Source organism: Fragaria vesca, linkage group LG7 (genome assembly GCF_000184155.1).
Source record: "Fragaria vesca subsp. vesca linkage group LG7, FraVesHawaii_1.0, whole genome shotgun sequence".
NCBI lineage: Eukaryota > Viridiplantae > Streptophyta > Magnoliopsida > Rosales > Rosaceae > Fragaria > Fragaria vesca.
The window spans coordinates 20018363-20042681 of NC_020497.1; the positions used below are offsets into that span (position 1 = coordinate 20018363).

The following is a 24319-nucleotide window of genomic DNA, read 5'->3' on the forward strand; positions in this document are numbered from 1 at the left end:
AATATGCATGTTAACATTGTCATAAGGAATAGACAATGGACCCTAGCATTGAGAATGAAGGATGATATTTTTTCTTTTAAGGGATTTTTCTGTGTGTTTAGTACTAATGCAGGCCATTGTAGCTAGGGTGTTAATCGCAACTAGTGCTATGAAAGAAGGATGTTGATCGCGAGCTGCCGGCATAGTATTAGGGTTTTGTGTGGAAAATATCGACTTAGTAAACGATTTGACTGTTACTTGGGAATGTATATTCAAAACGTAAAGATCCTTATTCCTCAACTACAAAGAAGTTTACCAAGAAAATCGAAAGTAGGTAAATAATTTGGTCACCTCGACTATAGTAATCGATTAAGAAGCTAGATGCATGGAGTAGACTAATCAAAAACAAACATATAACATGTTCCGTACGCATGATAGCATGTAGTACGAATTTGTTTATGTAAATTGTGGGGGTTGAGTAATTTGATCGTGGATGATCATCATCATATATGTGTAGGTGGAAAGTAACAGTTTCTTGGACGGAAGGAGTGTGAACCATGTTCCTGATTACTCAATATTTCAGTCCCATAAGTTTAGGGTAACATCCCATGTGATATTCTGGATGGTTTGTAAACTACGCGAACCATCTGTTCAACTATATATGAACATATATGAATGCAGAAGTAGAAGGGATCTTATAGGGCTAGCAATCCATGTTTTGACATATATTTTGTTGATTGTTTCAATATTGACTAACGGGATTTTGTTAATCCGGTTATATTCCTTATTGAGATTATAAGTATACGTACAATGAGAACATCTGTTAAATTGTGTTAAATCCAATGAACGAGGAAAGATTGCATCCAAAAGTATAGTATAGTGACTTAAACTTGTATCTTTCTACATACAAATAGAAACCTTCTATTTTTTTTTTTTTTTTTTTATTTCAAAATGTCATTCAATTTAAATCAGAACAAGCAGTACAAAGACGACGTACCTCAGTGAGGTCGTCAGAAAACATCGTCTTGCAGAATTGCAAGTCCTATACTAGCTAAAGCATAAACTTTAAAATCCTAAGTACACCCACCTTGTAACGATTAAGCACGATTTTACAAGTAAACTAGGATTCGAAGAAAACTATTAAATACTCTACGAATGCAAACTAGTTTACCTGGACCAAACTAATATTAAATTAGGGACTCAAGCCCAATTGCATCCACCAAGGCCCATTCAAGGGAAACCCTAGCTGATCCAAGCCAGGCCCAAACGAGCCCAATTACTAAAAGAGCCAAGACTGATGCCCTAGCAGCCACCATCCCTCTGCCGCCATCGTCAGCCCCAATCGGCAACGCCGTCATAGCTAATCCCGAAATAATGTTAAAACCTAGCTGATCCAAGCCCAGCCCATTCAAGCAAGGAGATGTTGCCCTAGCCGCCGTCTTACTGACGTCATCACCAACAGAGACGAAAGTCGCCGTCATAGCCAAACTCGGAGCCTCCTCCTTCGTCAAGATCTCATCGATCTCAACTGTTTCACCACCACCATCAACACCATCACCACCACCATGCGCAAAAAAAATGAGATCAAAGCTTGTATTAAATGAGGGCTGGTGTTCCAACCCGTCGTCCCCACCATAAAAAACTCCCATCCCACCCTCATCAAAGCAAACAGAGTGAGGGGAAAGACACCTCAAGCTGATTGAGATTACCATGTCGCTACCATCACCATGGCCGTCGTTTCCATCGCCATTGTCGAAGGTCACCACAGATCCACCAGAGATCAGATCCGAACAAAGAAAAACTCCACTAAAGCCATCCAAGAGGAGAACTAACGCAGAGAGGATTAGCAGGGTAAAGCTTGCTTTGGTCTCCATTGAAAAACAATGAAAAAGGTTTGGTCGGGCTCGAAACCTAGCAGACGGCTAGGGAGGGGAGAACGATAGAGAAAAAAGAATCTTCTAGGACAAATAGAAACCTTCTATGGCCGGTCTTGAACCATTTATGCTATTTTGTATTTGTTTAATTACGGTGCTTAGTTAGTAAAATTGTGATTCATATGGTACTTTTTTAGTTTTTCAACTTCTTTCACTCGGACCGGCTCTGTGAAGAATATGTAGCAGGGCATATGGTTGATGAAGTAGTGTTTAAACGGTCACTAACCGACTAAAATATCATACTGAATCATCTTTAAATTTATATCTAATAGTTAAAAACAAAATAATATTAGTAACTGCGTGAACATAACTGATGATATGCACTTTTCTTGACAACCTTGATCGGAACTTGGAAGTCCGGATTGCTCTCTTCATGATTAAGAAGTCAGCCCAATTATAGGAGTACAAACTGGGCCTTGTTCTTAATTTGTCTAACTGGACACCTAATTAACATCAAATAGGAATTTTTTTTTGAATGGAAATAGAGTCCGTTATTGGGTATGATTGTTGAGTAATATATACAGAAAATATTGTGGTACGTGTGGCTACCGACCTCATAATCTTCCCAACATCCCACCTCAACGAAAGGGCGCTCGTAACTTTGTAAGTTCATGACTTAGGTGTCCAGTTCAAAAAACTTTGTAAGTTCATCACTTAACCTTTATCCAAGCTTCAGGATCCAGACCCAAAACTGGAAAATCATCTCATTATAGTAATTAATATTTTCTTATTATTAATTAATTACAACAATAAACTGCCTTGAATAAGATGTGGTGACATTTGAACACAAACCGGCCTCAAATGAAATTAATTGGTTTTCCTTAATGGTGTTTTGAGAAAACGAAATGACCAGATTGAGGAGAAGAAAAAATTTATGAGAGAAACATTCTATACAGTACACGTTCCATACGTGTAGATATCATGAACTCAAATATACAAAGAAGTTGGAACACTTTTAGTTTAGTAGTAGTAGAGTATCGTCCAAGTCGTTAACTCGGTATATATAGGATTTGGGAGTTAGAATAGAATCGACTTTTGCTTCACCACAATCGGAGCAGTCTCTTTTCAGATTCCCAAATACACTGAAACTAACTACCCTGATTCATTCACAACCGTATACGGAGGCTCCGGAAGTGTTTCTATTCGTCGTTTCTGTTTCATTTACTCTTTCTCTTTTCTCTCAGTGAATTCATTCTTCAACTCTAAGCTAGTGAGCGGCGCCGGACATATATCCGTACGTATACCATTGCTTTCCTTCATTCATTGAATTAGTTTAGTTTGGTCAATATTTTACGTCATAATCTTCCTACATAAATGTATGATTGCTCATCGCCGTGGAGTACAGACACAATAAGAACTGGTTATACAGTAGAGGGGAGACTTAACACAGTTCTGTATAGTTTGAGAATGAGTTCGTTTGGGAGGTTGAGGTTGGTGGTTTTAGTAGCGGCGATGATGGTGGCGATGGTGGTGAAGGCTTCGCAGGACTACGGGGATGCATTGACGAAGAGCATATTGTTCTTTGAAGGCCAGAGGTCAGGAAAGATACCCTCTACTCAGAGAATGACTTGGAGGAAAGATTCTGCACTTCATGACGGACTTCAGATTGGTGTAAGTCTTTAACCATATCCTTTAATTTCTCAACTACTTTGATACGTAGGTATTGTATTTCAAGCTAGCTTTAATATTGTTGCCGATCCTTATTTCCTATAAATCTGGTGCTTTGAAATTCCTAATCATTTACGATGATAAGCATTAGGGAATAACAAGCTTAAGTTTTCGAATAGTTTTCATCACCAGATGAGAGATTTAGGAAGTTGCATATTTGTAGTCATTTTCAGAAATGAACAACTTTTCCACCACAAATGTCGAAATGGCTACAATTACTACAATTAATCACATTTTTACTACAGAAAATAAGTTAAAATATGCAAATCAACATTTTTTCTCTTCCTTGCCTTTGCAATGTGTCAACTGCCAAAGCATGGCAATGGCATTCGGAAAATGTGACCTAGCTACCTTGTGGGGAGATAAAGTGCTTTTGATATTGCTTCTCATTTCTCCATTTACATTGTGTACAATTGCTCGTAAGACATGTTTGACTAGTATTATTTAAAAGGGTTTTCTTAGTAAATGGTTATGAACAAATTAAGGATAGACCATGAATTGCTATACATTTCGATATGCCAAGTTGAAGTTGATCAGATTTAACGTATTTTTTACATGATTAAACAGGTTGATCTAGTGGGGGGTTACTATGATGCCGGTGACAATGTGAAGTTCAGCTTTCCAATGGCATTCTCAACAACAATGCTGGCATGGAGTGTGTTAGAGTTCGGGAAGGACATGGGTGCAGACCTACCCCGTGCACTTGATGCCATTCGATGGGGAACTGACTACTTCCTCAAAGCCACAAGCATTCCTGGCTTTGTGTTTGCCCAAGTTGGTGAACCTTATGACGACCACAATTGTTGGGAAAGGCCTGAGGACATGGACACCCCGAGAAACCCCTATGCAGTGAGCAAACAGTTTCCGGGTTCCGAACTCTCGGCAGAGATTGCAGCCGCCCTGGCAGCCTCTTCCATGGTTTTTAAGCATGTTGATCTGCAGTACTCTGCAAGGCTTCTCAAACGGGCTAGAATGGTATGTAAACTTTATTGGCCTAACTAGCTAAGTATATGAATATCAAACTTGATTTATATACTATATCACTATACTAACTTTGTGCACGGATCAGGTATTTGAGTTTGCAGTAACATACCAGGGCTCCTATAATGATGCTCTTGGACCTTGGGTTTGTCCATTTTATTGTGATTTTAGTGGCTATGAGGTAAGTAAGTAGTACACTACGTATTTGGGTGATCAATATTACATTATTAGTGTTTATTTTCGTGTGACAATTTCTTAATTGTGTATAGGACGAACTGATTTGGGGAGCAGCATGGTTGTTCAAGGCAACTAAGATCCCTACATACTCGAAGTATGTATTGGACAATGTACACAAGCTGGAAAAATCTGTCATGAGAAATGTAAATGGTCTGTCATATTCTTCTGTAGGTGGAAGCTTTACGGAGTTTGGATGGGATACAAAGCACGCAGGCATCAATGTACTTGCTTCCAAGGTATATAAACACATCATGCATGCTTCTTTTGTTTATGAAGCTGTCTAAACCCAGAACTATTCAGCTAACAACATAAGTCTTTGTTCTTGTTTCCATATGGAGTTGTTCATGTCTAGCATCGACATTGGTTCTAGTCCTTTCGTTATCAATTCCGACAAGTTCATATGCAGTTTGTTACCCGACTCGCCAACCCTATCAGTCTCATACTCTCCAGGTAGTGATCTAAACCTAAATGTTTGAAATGTTATCTGTTGTCACTTCAATGATCTGAATCACTGAGTTATGTGCATTTGATCAGGTGGGCTTCTGTTTAAACCTGGAGGAAGTAATCTGCAGCACGCAACAACTCTGTCATTTCTCTTGGTTGTTTATTCTCGCTATCTGAGCAAATCCAATAGAGTAGTTCACTGTAACAATGTTGTTGCAACTCCAGCTAGACTTGTTCAAATTGCAAAAGGCCAGGTACTAGACTACTAATTCTATACATTGTCATTTACATGGTAGTTCGTACTAGCTAATTAGAGAAATCAAAGAACTTATTAACCTTTGTACCTACTGATAAATGCAGGTGGATTACATACTAGGAAGTAACCCATTGAACATGTCATATATGGTCGGATACGGCAAAAAGTTTCCCCAGAGAATTCATCACCGGGGATCATCGTTACCGTCGGTAGGTCAACACCCTCAACAAATTGGTTGTAAAGAAGGAAGCGTTTACTTTGGCAGCAGTAATCCTAACCCTAATGAGCTAACTGGGGCTGTTGTCGGAGGTCCAGATATAAAGGATGCATATACAGATTCTCGAGTGGATTTTGTGCATTCCGAGCCAACCACATACATCAATGCACCATTCGTAGGCGTCTTGGCTTACTTCAAATCGCATCCATGATCTTAAGGGATACATTGCTTCTTTTAGATTAGATCTTTCATCTTCCTTACAAGTTAATGACTTTGTAAATAGTTAATGAAAGAAATGAAGTTGATTAATTAGATGCCTGAGCTTTGAAATACATGACGATTTACAAAATATAGAAATAAGGTAGTATCATTCGTGCCATGAGAACAATCGTGATGGAATGCAATGGTATATTTAATCTTGGAGGCCGGTTTGATGCTTTGCCGTGCACGGCGGTTTGCGGCCTCTGGATGCCGGCGATGATGTTTTTGGGGCGACGTCGCGGCAGTGGCATCTATAGCGGGTCGTGAGTTCGTGACGACGTTATCTGGCGGAATGAGTCTGGGCCTCTTGGATTGGGCTTGAGCTCTGGATTTTTAATTTGGGATTTTTGCCCAATCTTATGTTCTTGAGAATTTTAATCAAAAAAGGAAAGGTTAGTATAAATTACAAATTAATGAGTATGGATTTCACTTCCTAAAAAAAAAAAAAAAAACACAGGAAGAAAGAAAATTAACAATGCTCATAGATACTAATCTACCATCTAGGCCGGTTCATTCACAATTTTGGGAGTACCAGCCAAGTCAAAGATGTGATTTTCATTATTGGTTAATCATCAAAACAAGAAAAATACCAGAAAGATTTAACTTCTTGCCCATTTTGATTAATTTCCTGGGAATGTACATCATAAATACCAAGAGGCTAGTAAGGGAAAATTATCTTTCATAGATTTTCACATAATTATGCCAACTTTGAACAGGCAAATAGTGGGAGTGCATTGCCATACATGAACAAAGACACATATCAAGGCTGTCCTATAAATTGAGTGATTATATAGACCATTTGAGATTGCCTATGTTCTTGAGAATTAGTACTAGAAATTGACTGATAGTAGTGAAGATGAGTAAAATCATGAGCGGGAGTACCCTTCCAAGGCTGTTAATAATATTAACAGGGATGCTCACATCAGCAAGTTTGGCTTCGTCACACAACTACACTGATGCTTTGTCCAAGTGCATATTGTTTTTCGAAGGGCAGAGATCCGGGGACTTGCCGCCTTCCCAAAGAATGACTTGGAGGAAGAATTCAGCCTTGAAGGATGGCTCTGATGTTGGTGTAAGTCTCCCTCTTACTCCATCTTTTTCTGGCTTATGAATTTTTGATTAGCCATATGATTTGCTCGCAATATGTTCATATTGGCACTTCTTTGAAAAACAGTAAAAAGTTATTCGGTAATCATCTTGTTACTATTTGCAAGCATAAATGTCTAAATGACAAGACTTTTCCACCCTCAGATGGATCTTGTAGGGGGTTACTATGATGCAGGTGACAATGTCAAGTTCAACTTCCCCATGGCCTTCACAACAACAATGTTGTCTTGGAGCGTGCTAGAGTTCGGAAATCTAATGGGATCAGACCTTCAACATGCTTTGGAAGCTATAAGATGGGGGACTGATTATTTGCTGAAAGCCACAAACGTTCCTGATTCTGTTGTTGGTGTAGTTGGCGATCCCAATGGTGATCACAGTTGTTCTGAAAGGCCAGAGGACATGGACACCCCTAGAACCTCTTATGTAGTCACCAAAGAAAGGCCAGGTTCGGAAGTCTCGGCCGAAATTGCAGCTGCACTTGCAGCTTCTTCCATGGTGTTCAAATATTCAGACATTAACTACTCAACTTTGCTTCTTAACCGATCAATGCAGGTGCATATATAGCCGATCACGATTTTTGGTCTTCCTCTTTTGCCTCCAGCCTCCTATATATACTTCATTAACCTTTTCTCTCTGTATATATTAGGTCTTTGAATTTGCAGATAAATATAGAGGGTCTTACAATGTCAGTATTGGGGCAGGAGCATGCCCCTTTTACTGTGATTTCGGAGGCTACATGGTAACTATCTGTTTACTTCATAAGAACTAACTTAGTCATTGATATTGAATAGTTACATATTCATCACTATTTTTGGGTGATTAATTTGTTTCAAGGATGAATTGCTCTGGGGAGCTGCTTGGCTATACAAGGCAACTGGAGCAGCTGATTATTGGAAATATGTGAGAGAAAACATAGACAAAATGGACTCCACTGTTATAAGAAATTTCAATGGGGTTCCTGTTTCATACATGAATGATGCTGTCACTGAATTTGGATGGGATTCAAAGCATTCTGGGATTAATGTACTTGTTTCTAAGGTACTTAGTTTTCGCTTTAGCCATCATTTCTAATGTTTTAATTAACCTATCTAACCTTTTTCTGTACTTGTTTGCAGTGGGTAATGACTGATCCGGGAAGTTCTTCTCCTTTTATTCCCAATGCTGATAAGTTTGTATGTTCAATTTTGCCGGAATCACCCACCGGAAAATCGGTCACATATTCACCAGGTAGTTTCGCTACTAGCGAAAAGCAAAACCAGAGTTACATGACTAATTACATCTATCATGTTAATTTGTCAAACCGGCTTCACATTATCCTTTCCTGAAAAAACTAGGAGGACTGCTGTTCAAACCAGGAGGAAGTAACCTGCAACATTCAACCGCCCTATCATTTCTTCTTATGGTTTATGCCGGATACATGAAGGCTGCAAACAAAGTCGTGAACTGCGGCAATGATGTTGTCATCACTCCGGATCGGCTAGTTAATTTCACCAAAGGACAGGTATGACTTTTAGAGAGACACTAGCACATACGGTGATGAACTGGTGATACATTTCAGTGCTGAAGTTATACTATATCTACAGGTTGATTATATACTAGGAAGCAACCCATTAGGCATGTCATACATGGTCGGATACGGGCCAAAGTTTCCTGAGAAAATACATCACCGGGGTTCTGTTCTACCGTGCCTTGATCAACATCCACAACGCATCGGTTGCCGCGGAGGAGATGTGTATTGGCAAAGCCAAGGTCCTAATCTGAACTTGCTAACTGGTGCAATTGTGGGAGGTCCTGCTGAAGATGATACATTCCAAGATTCTCGAAATAATGTTCCACAATCAGAGCCAACTACATACATCAATGCTCCTTTTGTGGGTGTTTTGGCTTACTTTAAATCTCTATTTCCTTGACTGAATCCAAGAAACTGATCAGTTGGTTGGAATCTCTTATTCCTACACAGCGAATTGAAATAAATAAAGTACCTATTAGTGTTTTGTTCATCTTTTTAATTTCTTGAACCAACATTAAATTCAGTTTAAGAAGAGTAGAAGATAGAAGATAATTCGCTCTCTCGTGCAATTAAGTACAAGAACCATTGTCCTGTGAAAAAAGATTTACTAAAGGGTGAACATGGGTCTTGGGTCAAATCTCAATACTCAAAAGAAAGACTATACAGTATAAGCCCAAATAAAGACTTCATAGGCCCAAATCAAATAACCCAAAGAAAGGTTTCATAAGCCCAACTTGCGAATTAAGACGTTTATAGGAAGAGAAAGAACACTTTAGAATTGCATTTACTAGCTTACATAGTAACCAGAAATTCACCACCTAAAGATTAAGATTATGGTAATGATGGGATGGCTCTTTAGATTTGGAGTCACTAAATAGCTTACGATATATTTGGTAAGTTCGAAGAATTTGTATTAAATTTTATTTCCATGTAAGTTTTGAAAAATGGATTTGGCACCTACGTCCTATTCACAAGCCATGTTTCCAATTTTGCATTCTGCTTATCATTTCACCAACCCCCGTGTACCTCTGAAGGTCTTTTTAAACAGACCTGTACATCAAACATATGCACTCAGCATAGCAGAGAGGAAGAGTAGTGATGCGGAAGAGTAAAATCATGTTTACCAATTCCCTTCTAGTAGTCCTGTTGATAGCAGCAGGGTTGTTAGCAATGACAACCGTTGCACAAGGTCCTCCACATAACTACGCAGATGCTTTGTCGAAGTCAATTTTGTTTTTCGACGGCCAGAGGTCCGGCAAGTTACCGAGTTTCCAACAAATGACTTGGAGGAAAGATTCTGCCCTACATGATGGTGGCGATGTTCAAGTAAGTCGATCTTTTTAGTCGCACCAAATTTGCTTATCAAATGACACGTCGCGACACAAGTATATTCTATTAAAAAATGAAACGCATACGGATCTACTTAAAGAACCAAAGTTTATGAATCTATGTCATATATATTAAAGCTTGTTAAACTCATTTTGTCTTTGATACACGTCTCAGAGGGATCTGATGGGGGGTTATTATGATGGTGGTGACAATGTGAAGTTCAATTTCCCCATGGCCTTCACAACAACAATGTTATCATGGAGCGTTCTAGAGTTTGGAAATTTGATGGGGCCTGAACTTCAACATGCTTTGGAAGCTCTAAGATGCGGAACTGATTATTTGCTTAAATCCACAAATGAACCTGGTTCAGTGGTTGGCGTAGTAGGAGACCCCAACGCAGATCATGCTTGTTGGGAAAGGCCTGAAGACATGGACACCCCTAGAACCTCTTATGTTGTAACCAAAGAAAAGCCAGGTTCAGAACTTTCAGCAGAGATCGCAGCTGCACTTGCAGCCTCCTCCATAGTGTTTCAACAATCAGACAAAGCCTACTCTACATTGCTTCTTACGCGAGCCACCCAAGTATGCAACTGATCGTTGAGTACTACTTCAGTTATCATATTTCTGAACATATATTCAAAACTTTTACCATGTATTTACTAATAAAAATCATTTCTCTATGAATTACTAGGTGTTTGCATTCGCAGATCAGTACCGGGGATCTTACAATACTAGTATTGGCGCTGGAGCGTGCCCATTTTACTGCGATTTTAGTGGCTACATGGTATAACACTACTTATCTTTGGGGTGAATGTTCTGCTAATATTTTTAGTGTTGGTACTTGATCATAAAACCGCATACAAAAATATGTTTCATTGTGTTAATTTGCAGGACGAATTGATTTGGGGAGCTTCATGGCTATACAAGGCAACAAAGGCAGCAGGGTATTGGAAATATGTCAAAGACAACATTCACTATTTGGAGTCCAACACTGTAGTGAGAAATATTAACGGTGATCCTGTTCCATTTGTTTGGGGGAGACAGCACTGAATTCGGATGGGATTGCAAGCATGCCGGCATCAATATACTTGTTTCTCAAGTCAGTATTATTATTTTTTTCCTAACCTTTAAAAAGTGAAGTGAAACCTTATGCTGAACCTGAACTTGTCTCATGAATTTGCAGTGGGTAATGACTGATCCAGCCGAATCCAATCCCTTCGTTCCCAAAGCCGACCAGCTTATATGCTCCATTTTGCCTGAATCACCAGCTCCCAAATCAGTCACATTTTCACCAGGTTGCTAGTTTGTCAATGTTTTTAATTTGATTCAGATTTTGACAACATAACATACTCAGCTAGCTGATTCTCTTTCTTTTAATATGTATGTAAGGTGGACTCTTGTTCAAAGCTGGATACTGTAACCTGCAACACACAACATCCTTATCATTTCTTCTTCTAGTTTATTCTCAGTATCTGAAAGGTGCCAACAGAACCATATACTGTGGCAATAATGTTGTTCTCGGTCCAGCTAATTTGGTAGATTTCACTAGAAAACAGGTAATGTGCTTAGTTGATATGTAATGCATTATATAATTACGTCGATTTTAGTGACTGAAATTCTGAAATTACTATGCAGGTTGATTATATACTGGGAAACAATCCATTGGGGATGTCTTACATGGTGGGATATGGTACGAAGTTTCCTCAAAGGGTACATCATCGTGCTTCTGTGGTGCCTTCCATGGATAACCATCCACAGCTCATGAAGTGCCATGATGGTGATCAGTATTTCAAAAGCGAAGCTCCGAACCAAAACTTGCTAGTAGGAGCAGTTATAGGAGGACCGGCCGAGAATGATACATTCGAAGACTCTCGATATAATCCTGGACAATCAGAGCCTGTCACATACAACAATGCACCCTTTGTTGGTGTTTTGGCTTTCTTTAAAGATCTGTATAAGTTATAGTTCTATACATATTTTGGAACTGAATCAAAGGATTCAAAGAAGTCAATAATATATATTTGGAATTGTAACATTTTTGGTATTTTTAAAATGGAAAAGGAAATAAAGATCCCTATTAATTAAGATTTTCTATATCCCAGAAATGACTACCTTGGTACCAAATTTCGGAATGAAATTTGTCAATGTTCTTATCAAAATTAACACCCCTGCAGGTAACTATGGTATGTCTCATTTACTTGACTTTTAATTTGGGTTCCTTCACAATAATGTTGATAGAGGCAATTACCAATGAAGATTTTTACCCAAATTTATCAATGTACACCTTCCTCTGATTCATTCTTAAGGCTCCCCTTGGCCTTCCTGATATATGTATAAGTTGACTATAGCTCCAAATTTCTTCAAACTTAGAGAGAAATCTTGCAAATGAGCATATTAGTCATGTCTAGTAGTAGTTCTAAACAACCATTAAGGTTGTTGATAGTAGCAGTAGGGATGTTGGCAGTGGCGGCAGTAGTAAGCTCTGCAGTTCAACATAACTACGCGGATGCTTTGTCGAAGAGTATATTGTTTTTCGAAGGGCAGAGATCAGGAAGGTTACCGCATACGCAACGAATGAAATGGAGGAAAGATTCTGCTCTACGTGATGGCCTAGATGTTAATGTATGGCTATTGATCCCTTTCTCACTCCCATTTGCTTGGTGTTCAAGACATGCAAATAAGTCTAGTTGCATTTGATGTTGGTTAACATTTCTCTATTGTAATATGCTCTTTGTCAAATATTGGTTTGTAATCTCAGATGGATCTGACCGGAGGTTACTATGATGCCGGTGACAATGTGAAATTTAACTTTCCGATGGCTTTCAGCACAACAATGTTGTCATGGAGTGTTATAGAATTTAGAAAATCAATGGGTTCAGAACTTCCGCATGCCTTGGAAGCCATTAGATGGGGGACTGATTATTTGCTCAAATGCACTAGTGTTAGAGGTTCTGTTGTTGCTGTAGTCGGTGACCCTAATGGTGATCACACTTGTTGGCAAAGGCCTGAAGACATGACCACTCCTCGAACATCTTACATAGTGACTACACAAAAACCAGGTTCTGAAGTTGCAGCTGAGATTGCAGCCGCACTCGCAGCTTCTTCCATGGTGTTTCGTCGTTCTGACAATGCTTACTCCAGGTCACTTCTTAAGCGAGCAAGACAGGTAAATCGTCAGAATATGAAAATTGTAAAACTTCACTTCAATACATCCCTAACTACGTTTACCATCTAGACATATACTATTTTTCATTTATAGGTAATTTATCTACTTTTGAGCTAATGAATCAGATTTTTCTCCATGAATTAGGTGTTTGCATTTGCTAACAAATATAGGGGCTCTTACAATGACAGTATTGGCAGTGGAGCATGCCCATTTTACTGCGACATCAGTGGCTACAAGGTACAATATTTATTCAACTAGCTGACTTTAACAAGTGTTTCCAACTTTGCTAATAAATTTTCATTGCAGGATGAATTGATTTGGGGAGCAGCATGGTTATGCAAGGCAACTAAGAGTCCTAAGTATTGGAACTATGTAAAACAGAACACAAACACCATGAATTCGGTGTCCCATGTAGTCCTAAGAAATGTGGAAGGCCAAGCAGTTGCTTACTATGGCGGAGATGTCACCGAATTTGGATGGGATGCAAAGCATGCTGGCATTAACATACTTGTTTCTAAAGTAAGTTACCTCAAATGTGTTTCTCTTTCATAATGATCATGAATGTGATCCATGGTTAAGTTTTGTTCTTTGTTAATTTGCAGTGGTTGATGAGACACCCCGCAGCCGAGTCCAATCCCTTTATCGCCAAAGCCAATGGGCTTATTTGCTCCATTCTGCCTGAATCACCTACTCCCAAATCAGTCACATACTCACCAGGTTCTTGTTAACGACTAAGCTTATGATTCTAACTTATAGTTTGATAACATGACATGAACCCAAAGTGCGTCTTTGTTATCATCAGGTGGGCTCTTGTTCAAACCCGGAAGCAGTAACTTGCAACATACAACAGCTTTATCTTTTCTTCTACTAGTTTATGCTCGCTATATGACAGCTGCAAGCAAAGTTGTAAGCTGTGGTAACAATGTTGTCGTCAAACCAGCTAGGCTGGTAGAATTCACCAAAGGACAGGTAAATTGCACAAAGCCAGTTTAGTTCCTACATAGTAGTACACTCTTTAGTTGACTGACATATAATGCAGTGTTTGTTTGGCTGAAATTCTGTTATCCTCATCAGGTTGATTATATACTGGGGAGCAATCCTAACAGGATGTCATACATGGTAGGATATGGTACTAGATTTCCCCAGAAGATACATCACCGCGGATCAGTGATACCTTCGATGGATAAACTCCCGCAAAATATGCAGTGTCATGAAGCAGACATGTATTTCAAAGCTCCGACGCCGGATCCAAACTTGCTCATAGGTGCAGTCGTTGGAGGACCAGCTGAGGATGATACATTTGAAGATTCTCGATATAATGTTGCACAATCGGAGCCTACCACTTACATCAATGCACCACTTGTTGGTGTTTTGGCTCACTTCAAATCACCATCTTTCTAAATTTTTTGATATCTACAACAAAGTGAGGCTAGAACGAAGGTAAGCAGGATCATTGATGATTGTAAATCCTATATGCAGTTTTTGTTTAGCACATTGATTTTCGGCATGTTTTTCGCGAAACAAATAATGTAGCCCGTAGATTGGCACACTTTTAAACTTTAACTCTGAATTAATCTTTCGGTCATATGGCTCTTCTCTTATATGAATCAAAAGCTAGCAGTCACATCTCAATCACATATAATTCTCAGAGGAAACTTGTTCAGTCTGAGGGATTCAATTTATATATTGGAACAAACACAACTAAAATACATTCAATTCTCACATACAACCACTGTAAACATCTTGATCGAATTCAACCATGAACCGAGGCGTATCTGTTGATTAAAGCCAAGGCATTGCTAGTCAATTGTGCAATCTTCACAATCCGACCCCTCACAACAGTCTTCAAATTCCCATTCAATTCATTTCCAGCAAACCCATCCGAGCAGGTGCTCTCATCTGTTAAGGCAGCACTAACCCAAGTTTGTACATCACTTATCATCATCTCAAAACCAGCACTTCTAAAGTTAACCATCTCGGAAATAGACCTCTGAATCTCGTCCACCGAGTCACTCACCATTTCGACGCAGTCCCTCATGGCTGCAGCTTCTCTAGGCTTCATGCCATAACCGTGTGAGAGCCTCAACATCATCGCAGATGTCGATTTAGCAGACGAAAGCGTGACATTGAGTGCAGCACAAGCTATAAGTTTAGGACTTCTTTGGATGACACTTGCTTGGCTTGACAAGGAAGCAAGGCATAGTTTTGGATAGGTTGTTGCACCACATGATGTTTCGATGAATTCGGTATTGGTTTTGGGAGCAAGGTCTCTAGCAGCTGAGACTGAGGAGAATATGCTGCACGTAGTGAAGAGTAACACTATGAGAGAAGAAGTGAAGAAATGTTTAGAGAATGAGGGTTCCATCTGTATCTCTTTGTTTCAATACTTAGGTAGTAGAGTAAAGAAAGAAGAGGGAAAACTATACCAATATATAGAACCAAAAAGAAAGAAGAAGCAACCAATTTGTGGACAATTCTTAGCAGCCTTGGATCAAATTGGTGATATATCTAATTTTCTTTGGGGCCCTAAAGGGGGTTAAGATACATGCTCCCTTTAGCCAGCAAGTAGTTAGTCTTTTTGGTTTCTCAACTTGGAGAAATTTAGGTCTGAAAAGCGATGTGAAACAAAAGCTTGTCCCTTCCAGTCATGCTTATCTATAGATTTTTGTACTTAAGCCCAGATTGAATGGTGAAAAGCATTGGCCGACTTGTGAAACTCTGCCTTTCCCCGTTTTGGAGCAAATCCAAATGGGATTCATTGTCTGAAAGAGACAAGAAACCAATTGATATCTTCTTTGATAGAATATGGAAGAAGGAAAACTAGCATGTGAGGATAATGGAGCAAGCCAATAATAATCTAGCAAAACTATTGTCCAGCATATACCAACTAGGCCATTTCGATTTTTCCAGTAGCAAGATATTAATTTCTTGAACCCTACATATCTAAAAATATCTTAACACTTTTTCTTTTTTTTTTCAAAAGAATTCAATAATATCTTGCATTCAGCCCTTTCTCAGTGGCCTGCGTTCATATGTTAAACACTTAAACCCAAGATTTGAAAACTCGCTAGGAGGTACTAGGACAGAGGGTTGGCTTGGAACTGCCTAGGTGTCGCCTAAGAGGGATGGGCGGCCATGTTTTACAACATTGGCTAAATCATAAGAAGAAATAACATTTACAAAACATTCACATGTAAAACACATCGAATTCGGATATGAAGCATTTATATGTACAATAAGGTTGAGAACATAGTATATATAAGTTTATAACAAATCTAGTATTAGTAATTAAGAACAGAGCATACATGTATTGATAAAGAGACGATTTTTATCAAATACTTCCCTCAAAGCTATCTCATTCATAATTGTACAGTTTAGCCATGAACATGAGGTGTATCAATCTGTTGATCAACTAGTATCACATTTCTAGGGTAACAAAGCCAAGGAATCAAAGGTAAAACGCACTCAAGTACGTATAGCCAACTTACAGAGTTACAAGACTTGTTCACTTGAAGTAAAACTTAGAAACTAGTTATGCTTTTAGTTTTTGGTAACCTAAAGGTTGATTCTCTTGACTCGCCAATCCATCGAACTCCAGCTTTCATGGGAGGCGGCCGATGCACAGCTTTTCTTGTTCACTAAGGAAAGAGTAGGATTGACTCTCTTTCCAGGGGGCTGATACTTTTGCTGCCCCGACGCTTTCCTTGTTGCTCCAGGATTTGTTGATTTGTGAAAACGAAGATGTGGAGGAACATAATAGCAACTCTGGAAGAAAGGATGGCGGAGGGCCTCTGCAGCTGTCGGCCGCTTCGAAGGGTCCCAAGAACAAAGCGAACTAATGAGACTAATTGCATCATCACTAACTGATGGAAGAATTGAAGAAAGAGGAACACCACCACACTGTGGAAACTGATATCTGATATCTCGTGCAAGACGAAGCCCATCGGCCCATGAATCCTCAGTTGGGGTCCCAAGAACACTGCAAATCTTGTACATTTGATCTGCTTCACTAGTACCAAGAAATAGAGGGCGGAGACTAAGCAACTCGGCCATGATTGCACCCATTGCCCACATATCAACTTCAGGGCCATACAAACCTAACTGGAACAACATCTCCGGAGCTCGGTACCATCGTGTCGACACATATTCAGTATAGGGTGAATAGGAATCGATTTCCCGAGCAAGACCAAGATCGGCAATCTTGATCTTGAAATCTTTGGTGACCAACAAGTTCTCCGGCTTGAGATCGCGATGAAAATATCCGCGCTGATGCATATAAGCAAGGCCTTGAAAAACTTCCAAGCACCATTTTTTGACTTGTGATTCAGGGAAAGGCTTCTCCTTGTCTTTCATAAGCTGGTACAGGTTGAACTCCATGTAATCGAAAACAAAGTAGAGCATATTGTTTTCATGGATCAGTTCCTTGAGCTTCACAATGTTTGGATGATTCATTTTCTTTAATGACTTGACTTCTCGCAGACTCAGGCACTGCTCCCATGAATTATATGGTTGCTTCAGTTTTTTGATTGCAACAACTTCACCAGTCTGTTTGTTTTTAGCACGCGAGACAGTCCCAAATCCTCCACTGCCGACTTCCTTTATCAACTCGTACCTCTCCATTTTCCACCGGAGGAACAGAAACGGCCGGAGAGTACTTGAGGGTGGCAGTACCCGACTTGATGATGACTTGGTTCTGATTACTGAAAATGAAAAGGCAAGAGGGTTGTGGGTATGTTTTATAAGCTTACTATCACTTCAGTCCTGTTTATTGTAGGAAAGAGTGGTTTCCTAATTCTTTACGGATTTATATTTCTATTTAGTTGATTACAGAGTGTTTTCCTAATTCTTTGGGGATTCGGTTATCCGGGTCTTAGAAGGATTAAAAAAGGGACGGTCTTGATTTAATGATAAAGGTTGCGTTAAAAATTTGTCAGACCAATCCAAGTTTAGGGCTTTTAGCAACAATCTGCAACTAACACAACTAATACTACAACTACATCTTGTATAGATATATTTTTCTCACTTTAGTTTTTTTTCCTTTTTTTTTTTTTTTTTTTTTTTTTAAACGGTTAAGGGATGAATCCTCATTTATAATAAGCTTTAGCTTGCCACTACGTACTCTTAACGAAGAATCGAAGATTGCTAGAGAATTTGATTTCTTACTATCCCAAATGAAACACAAAATTTAATATCTATTCAAATCTCTATCATATGCTTCAGAATTCAGATGAGTAGTTTCAACAAAGTAGCATCAAATTCAAGTGTTGTGATCTAAGTAGGGGACATTGTGACTAGGACATCAACCATATCCCACAATTAGTGACACATTCATATATGAGTGCAGATAGTGTGACATACCAATACCACAGCCGCCATTAGCCAAGTTGATGACCCCGGTCGACTTGGCGACTTGTTTAGCTTGGACTACTTCGAGATACGTACACTGGACTTTACCTTGATATATAGACAAAATGTATGTGCTTTTCTCTAGAAAATCAGACAACGAAGAGAAACCTTGGACCAATATCATACCCCCAATTTTAGACAAGGATTAGCACCCTATCACCATCTATTCAAAGTTACCAGGGTTCATGATATCTACGTTCACTCCCTAGTCACTAGTTACTTGTTGAGCAAACATGCATGTAAAAATTCACACATTAATCATTCACATATAAACAATTACAATACCGTCTTAAAAGCAAGAATTGAGAACTTACAGACAACTTTATCAAACACCTCTTACATACTATCTTACTAATTAATATACAGAGCTCGTTTAATCTTAATCATTTATGTAGGATAACTCGTCAATTTTAACCATGAACTGAGGCATATCTGTTGATTAAGGCCAAGGCATTGCTAGTCAATTGTGCAATTGTCACAATCTTTCCCCTCACAACAGTCTTCAAATTCCCATTCAAACCATTTCCAGCAAACCCATCAGCGCAGGTGCTCTCATCCGTCAAGGCCGCACTAACCCAAGTTTGTACATCACTTATCATCATCTCATAATCCGAGCTCTTGAAGTTACCCATCTCGGAAATAGACCTCTGAAGCTCGTCCACCGAATCACCCAAAACTTCGACGCAGTCCCTCATCGCCGCCACTTCTCTAGGCTTCATGCCGTGGCCGTGAGAGAGACTCAACATCAAGTTAGAGGTTGATTTAGCGGATGAAAGTGTCACGCTAAGGGCTGCACTCGCCATGAGCTTCGGACTTGTTTGGATTGCAGTTGCTTGGCTTGCAAGGGAAGTAAGACATAGTTTTGGGTAGGTTGTTGCACTACAAGATGTTTTCATGAACTCGGTGTTGGTTTTGGGTGCAAGGTCCCTAGCTGCAGAGGTTGAGTAGAATATGCAGCAGCTACTAATGGAAAGTACTATAAGAAGAGAAGTGAAAGATGAAGATGCCATTTCTTCTTTGAAATTATGGAGGGAGCAGTGGAGTGAATGAGTGATATGAAATTAGGGTACCAAAGATACCAATTTATAGGATGACCAAGCCGACCACACACAAATAAAATAAATAAAAATATATCTGGATAAACATAAAACATCCATGCATATGTATCATGCATCTACTTGCAAATGTTTTTTGGACTATTTGTTTCTCGATACGTCCACTGCAGCATTGCTTGATATGAACTTCATGCAATTTGGCCAATTGGGTGGCGAGGGTGGGTCTCTTAGCTTGGATCCAAAATTAAACTTGTCCTCAAGGACTCATTATGATACAGAAGCTTGACTCGATCGGACCTATCTCTAAACATTTGATTATATTTGAAGCAAGTTCATTGGTGAAACATTAGACTTGTGTCTTTCGGCAACTTGATATATACACGGAGGCTAGCTAGGATCCGCCCTCTCCACGAATGTAGCATTACAAAGAGGACTAGCTCTTTGTATGAAAGGAACATATGCATGCATATCAAACCAAACGATCGCGATCAAGATATTATTTAGCAAATCCAACTGCGTGCGCCACCCTAAAATTATAGCTAATTAAATTGGCCAATCAAGCAGGGATAGAATTTCATGTGTTATGCATGTTGTGATTTGTGAATCAATAGGTCATGGAGCAGACGCATTTCTTGTTATTGTACTTGGCTAAATATCTGAATGCAACTTTCAGAAAGTGGTAGCTAGAGATATTTTGGAACACTGAGTTTGTCGTTTCTTATTATTGAATCTTTGAATTTGAATAGGGCCATTGGAGATATATGCAACACACAGTAACCATTTCTTACTTGGATATCCACGTACGCACGGGGATAGCTAGGGAGAATACGATCTCGTCGACATGGAACTAGTGATGTCCATGTACATTACTTTGTTGTCTTCTCTTATCCGATCGATTATTGTTATGCTTAATTAAGACTTTCATATAGTGTGCTCGTACTAGCTAGCGTGGTTGAATTATTGCACTTTTTTTCCTAGTCCGCTAGATAAAAACTAGTTTATCTCGATCACAACGGTATAACTCAGCTCGTTCAGCCCCGAATGAAACAAACAAGGTCATGTTGCAGCATGTGTCTAAATTAACGCAGCTCACACAATCAGGCCAGGATTGTTTATGTACTGTATCGCATCTAATATTGGCGGAGGCTATAAGGATATATGACTAACTTTTTTTTTTTTTTTGGGTCTGATATATGGCAACTTATGCTAGAAGATGTATAAAAAAACTACGTATGCTCAGTTGTTGTTAATGGGAAGGGTTCATAGATGCCATGTGCAAACTCTACAAAGAAAAAGAGGTTGTATACATATATACCTAATAAAACAATATGCATGTATATTGAATAAAGAAAATAGAGAATAATGTGTCATCTACAATTCAATACTAAATTATCAAACTTTTACGCTTGAGGTAAACCGCATCAGACTCAATTTAAATAAAAAAGAAGTCAACATATAATTCCGGTAATTCTCGAAATTATTGAGATAATTGGTACGGAGACCATGAATATATTGATACTAGTGCAAACAGAAACAGATGCATTGTATACATACCTCTTGTAATAGCTTATAGTTCACGATTAAAAACATATGATCCGATTGCAACACATTGAACAAATCGATTATTTCTTGTGTGATATATTAATGGGTTTTCGTTAAATGATATTCCAATGGGTTTTCGTTTATGAACTAGATAATTTCATGAAAAAGAGGAACAGGCAGCATCAACTTTTTGTTATGCACATACATGAATAATGCAAACAATTATATATAGTTCTAGAACCCCAAATTTGGGAAGTTTGATCTCAAAGGAAGAGCGAGGTTTTGAATTGAATCACATTGCAAAACCCATTGCAATATTATGTAAAAAAACACGAACCCTTGCTTTCTTCCATACATTATGGGATTTAGGAAACTCTTAGCTCAATAGGTGCATTACCTCCACGTCTCGAGCACTTGCACCTTGATTATTTATTCAAGAATTATTTTCCTCAACTCCTCCCCTTAATAATGCAACATAATCAGATATTCAGATTCATACACTACTACTGTACTCTGTAAAATCCCTTACGTGGGATGGGATGAATGGCCGACGAGGCTGTTGATCTTAGGAGGGCGGAGCTGTAGAGGAATAGAACCCACCGGCCCGGCCACCTCAGCCCCCAGAACACCGCCTTCCGTCGCGCTAGGCTATGGTGCATGCGGACACGTGTGATATGCCCCACCCACGTTGTTGTGTACGTTTTTGACTTTTTGATGTGGGTCGTACGTCATTTGATGCTGCGTCCACATGTGATAGGCATAGGCATAGGCTGGGCGCATGATTGCTCATGAACGCTGCCGTATTTCTTCGAACTCACGACGTCACGCCCACGCGCCTCCGGTATCACGTCGGTTGAAAGATTGATCAGCCGACATCGTCAGAAATACCTTGTTAGACACACTATTATCGGATTCCATGGTGATTTGCTTCCCGTTAATACTCACTTCCTCGTTTTATGTCACGCTTTTTTTAATATATAGAAACAATAACAAATAAGTCATTTAATATAAAACGACAAGTTCGACAAATGAGTTTATTTGATATTAAGCTAATAAAGTTCAATTAAACAACACATGTTAATCTATACATAAGTTATTTAGATCAAAACCGTAAAAGTATAAAATCATCAGAAAAGTGAGAAGAACATGACATACATACATTAGTTAGTTAGAAATTAAGTAAACAGAGGCTTGATTGTATGAGCTATACTTACTTTTTTCAAGAAATTCAAAGGCATTGCACCAATACCTTGTAATTAAGTAGTTCAAGCAAAGCACCTACTTAGTAGCTAAGAGCATTTCTTTGAATCAATTAGAAACATGTTTATACTTCATTTTGTTGTGCAAAAAAACTGAAGTCAAGCATAGAGTTGTGAGAAGGGGATTGTTTGTCACTGTTGTAAAAGGCTAAAAGGCAACGCCTTGAGCATGTTTTACTTAAACGATTGATTCATGAACATCGTTCTTAATTGTGAATTCTCTCGTGTTCATTTGAACACAATAATATGATATGATCATAAGCTAAGAGCTAACTTAATTTTCTTAATTCTTAAATAGCTGGAATCTAAAAGCAACACGTACTCCTCGTAAGCAAATGATCAATTAGTTGCCATCTCATGCTTCTCATCTATTGCTTACCCTTAAATTAAAAACAGAATATATTTGGGATTTGAAGTTAATTGGCTTAGACTTCCCATACTATCACCTATAAATACCTAATTGTCATCTCATGGCATCCATCAATAATCCATAATAGATCAAAAATGGGAGCTCCCACATTTCTCTTTGCTCTTCTTCTATTCATCCTCTTCATCAACACAACCACGGCGACTTCTTCTTCGAGCCGTACCTACAAAACGTACGTCAAAACAGCCTGCAACTCCACCACGTACCCACAAATCTGCTACAAATCCCTCTCCTCTTACGCCACATCCATCAAATCAAACCCTCAGAAGCTCTGCAGCTACGCCCTCTCCGTAACCCTAAAAGCAGCGAAAACCTCGGCTTCCACGGTGTCGAAGCTGGCCAAGAAGAAAGGAATAACGAAAGCGGAGGCCGGTGTGGTGGGGGCTTGCATTGAGACCATCAAGGACTCCGTCGACGAGCTCAAACAGTCGGTGACTGCCATGAAAAACTTGGGAGGTGCTGATATGCAATATCAATTGGATAACATAAAGACTTGGGTTAGTGCTTCGCTGACGGATGAGGATACCTGTACGGATGGATTCGATGAGCAGAAGGTAAGTACGGCGGTGAAGAACACCATTAGAAAGAGCATTCTCACTGTTGCTAGATTGGCTAGCAATGCCTTGTCTCTCATCGACAACCTCAATTACTAGTACTGCAGTTAACCTACGTACACCCTTCTGTTTTCTTCATATCACCATTTTTCTGTTCTTTCTTTCTACGTGTTTGTTGGCCGGTATGTTATAGATGTTCATAATCTTATATAGACGTTTTAATTAGTTTTCTGTCTCAATGCAAGTCTGTTCACGAAGAATACAGAAAAAGAAGATTATCGATCTCCTATAGTCCTATTGCAGAATTGACAATTAACGGCCCATACCCCTTCAAATTGACTAGACATGCATGCCCAGTCTAGCAATGTTATATACTCTAATAGCATGGGGGTTATGTTATATAAACTAATAGCTATATGCATATCAGTTACTAATATAGCGGATAATGTACTTCTAACTCTCTTGATGTAAATGCAACATATATATTATTGCACGTACGTACAATGAGTTTGGCCTTTAGGATCCGGATCTTAAAAATACACACATAAGTGTAGCTTTTTTCTTCATAGACACATAAGTGTATCTTTTGTGTGTATATTTCAGAATCCACGGCCTAAAGGTCATACTTATGTGTGTGGATGTTGCTTACTATTGTTGTGATATATACTCAATCACATGCATCCTGGTTAAATACTTAAATCACTCTAAGAATCATGGAGATTTTGTTGTATCATTTATGAAATTATTACAAGCTAGAAATTAGAATTCTATAATCTCTAGATAGGTATTTCACTTCCATGCATGGAGTGACCAGAATCTGTTTGCAGCCAATGCATCTGCTATGTCACGTGTACAGTGGGAATTGCCGGCAAAAGAAAAGGCCTCTCATATTTTGTGTACAATTATTTGATCAAATGTGATTCTTCAATGTATATTTCCAAACACAAATGTATTGATTCTTCTATCCCAATGGACATGCTGCACCCA

The 24319-nt window shown here is 39.0% G+C and overlaps 9 protein-coding genes across 9 annotated transcripts in view; 6 read left to right on the forward strand and 3 right to left on the reverse strand.

Moving 5' to 3' along the window:
• The window catches only part of LOC101310948 (putative disease resistance protein At3g14460-like), a 192395-nt gene that overhangs the window by 137571 nt on the left and 30505 nt on the right, over positions 1-24319 (forward strand). The window lies entirely within an intron of this gene.
• On the forward strand, positions 3228-5927 carry LOC101311813 (endoglucanase 4-like). The gene is made up of 8 exons (XM_004309005.1): positions 3228-3524; positions 4149-4556; positions 4651-4743; positions 4832-4909; positions 4971-5035; positions 5152-5249; positions 5334-5497; positions 5604-5927. The coding sequence occupies exons 1-8, from the start codon at positions 3228-3230 to the stop codon at positions 5925-5927; spliced, it is 1527 nt and encodes a 508-aa protein (XP_004309053.1).
• LOC101312108 (endoglucanase 4-like) lies at positions 7205-8994 on the forward strand. Its single transcript, XM_004309006.1, has 6 exons — positions 7205-7636; positions 7731-7823; positions 7919-8122; positions 8200-8311; positions 8419-8585; positions 8668-8994. The coding sequence occupies exons 1-6, from the start codon at positions 7205-7207 to the stop codon at positions 8992-8994; spliced, it is 1335 nt and encodes a 444-aa protein (XP_004309054.1).
• On the forward strand, positions 9765-11888 carry LOC101312400 (endoglucanase 8-like). Its single transcript, XM_004309007.1, has 7 exons — positions 9765-9920; positions 10098-10505; positions 10615-10707; positions 10815-10952; positions 11107-11218; positions 11313-11479; positions 11559-11888. The coding sequence occupies exons 1-7, from the start codon at positions 9765-9767 to the stop codon at positions 11886-11888; spliced, it is 1404 nt and encodes a 467-aa protein (XP_004309055.1).
• LOC101312686 (endoglucanase 8-like) lies at positions 12378-14490 on the forward strand. The gene is made up of 7 exons (XM_004309008.1): positions 12378-12545; positions 12682-13089; positions 13234-13326; positions 13396-13608; positions 13692-13806; positions 13892-14058; positions 14164-14490. The coding sequence occupies exons 1-7, from the start codon at positions 12378-12380 to the stop codon at positions 14488-14490; spliced, it is 1491 nt and encodes a 496-aa protein (XP_004309056.1).
• On the reverse strand, positions 14663-15494 carry LOC101308128 (21 kDa protein-like). The gene has a single exon (XM_004307774.1). It carries the CDS (start codon positions 15452-15454, stop codon positions 14843-14845), a length of 612 nt encoding a protein of 203 aa, XP_004307822.1. The 5' UTR covers positions 15455-15494; the 3' UTR covers positions 14663-14842.
• LOC101307539 (cyclin-dependent kinase F-4-like) lies at positions 16436-17861 on the reverse strand. Its single transcript, XM_004307772.1, has one exon. It carries the CDS (start codon positions 17707-17709, stop codon positions 16645-16647), a length of 1065 nt encoding a protein of 354 aa, XP_004307820.1. The 5' UTR covers positions 17710-17861; the 3' UTR covers positions 16436-16644.
• LOC101308418 (21 kDa protein-like) lies at positions 18421-19548 on the reverse strand. The gene has a single exon (XM_004307775.1). It carries the CDS (start codon positions 19503-19505, stop codon positions 18906-18908), a length of 600 nt encoding a protein of 199 aa, XP_004307823.1. The 5' UTR covers positions 19506-19548; the 3' UTR covers positions 18421-18905.
• LOC101312980 (21 kDa protein-like) lies at positions 22856-23431 on the forward strand. Its single transcript, XM_004309009.1, has one exon. It carries the CDS (start codon positions 22856-22858, stop codon positions 23429-23431), a length of 576 nt encoding a protein of 191 aa, XP_004309057.1.

Bases quoted from the DNA above. Each gene is read 5' to 3' on its own strand.
- LOC101312686 (XM_004309008.1), top strand. From the start codon at position 12,378: ATGTTGGCAGTGGCGGCAGTAGTAAGCTCTGCAGTTCAACATAACTAC. The intron at 12,546-12,681 runs GTATGGCTATTG...TTGTAATCTCAG, and splicing joins GTGATGGCCTAGATGTTAAT to ATGGATCTGACCGGAGGTTA. The intron at 14,059-14,163 runs GTAAATTGCACA...TATCCTCATCAG, and splicing joins TAGAATTCACCAAAGGACAG to GTTGATTATATACTGGGGAG.
- LOC101312108 (XM_004309006.1), top strand. From the start codon at position 7,205: ATGACAAGACTTTTCCACCCTCAGATGGATCTTGTAGGGGGTTACTAT. The intron at 7,824-7,918 runs GTAACTATCTGT...ATTTGTTTCAAG, and splicing joins GTGATTTCGGAGGCTACATG to GATGAATTGCTCTGGGGAGC. The intron at 8,123-8,199 runs GTACTTAGTTTT...ACTTGTTTGCAG, and splicing joins TTAATGTACTTGTTTCTAAG to TGGGTAATGACTGATCCGGG.
- LOC101312980 (XM_004309009.1), top strand. From the start codon at position 22,856: ATGGGAGCTCCCACATTTCTCTTTGCTCTTCTTCTATTCATCCTCTTC.
- LOC101307539 (XM_004307772.1), bottom strand. From the start codon at position 17,709: ATGGAGAGGTACGAGTTGATAAAGGAAGTCGGCAGTGGAGGATTTGGG.
- LOC101308128 (XM_004307774.1), bottom strand. From the start codon at position 15,454: ATGGAACCCTCATTCTCTAAACATTTCTTCACTTCTTCTCTCATAGTG.
- LOC101308418 (XM_004307775.1), bottom strand. From the start codon at position 19,505: ATGGCATCTTCATCTTTCACTTCTCTTCTTATAGTACTTTCCATTAGT.
- LOC101312400 (XM_004309007.1), top strand. From the start codon at position 9,765: ATGACAACCGTTGCACAAGGTCCTCCACATAACTACGCAGATGCTTTG. The intron at 9,921-10,097 runs GTAAGTCGATCT...TACACGTCTCAG, and splicing joins ATGATGGTGGCGATGTTCAA to AGGGATCTGATGGGGGGTTA. The intron at 11,480-11,558 runs GTAATGTGCTTA...ATTACTATGCAG, and splicing joins TAGATTTCACTAGAAAACAG to GTTGATTATATACTGGGAAA.
- LOC101311813 (XM_004309005.1), top strand. From the start codon at position 3,228: ATGTATGATTGCTCATCGCCGTGGAGTACAGACACAATAAGAACTGGT. The intron at 5,036-5,151 runs GTATATAAACAC...GTTCATGTCTAG, and splicing joins TCAATGTACTTGCTTCCAAG to CATCGACATTGGTTCTAGTC. The intron at 5,498-5,603 runs GTACTAGACTAC...TGATAAATGCAG, and splicing joins TTCAAATTGCAAAAGGCCAG to GTGGATTACATACTAGGAAG.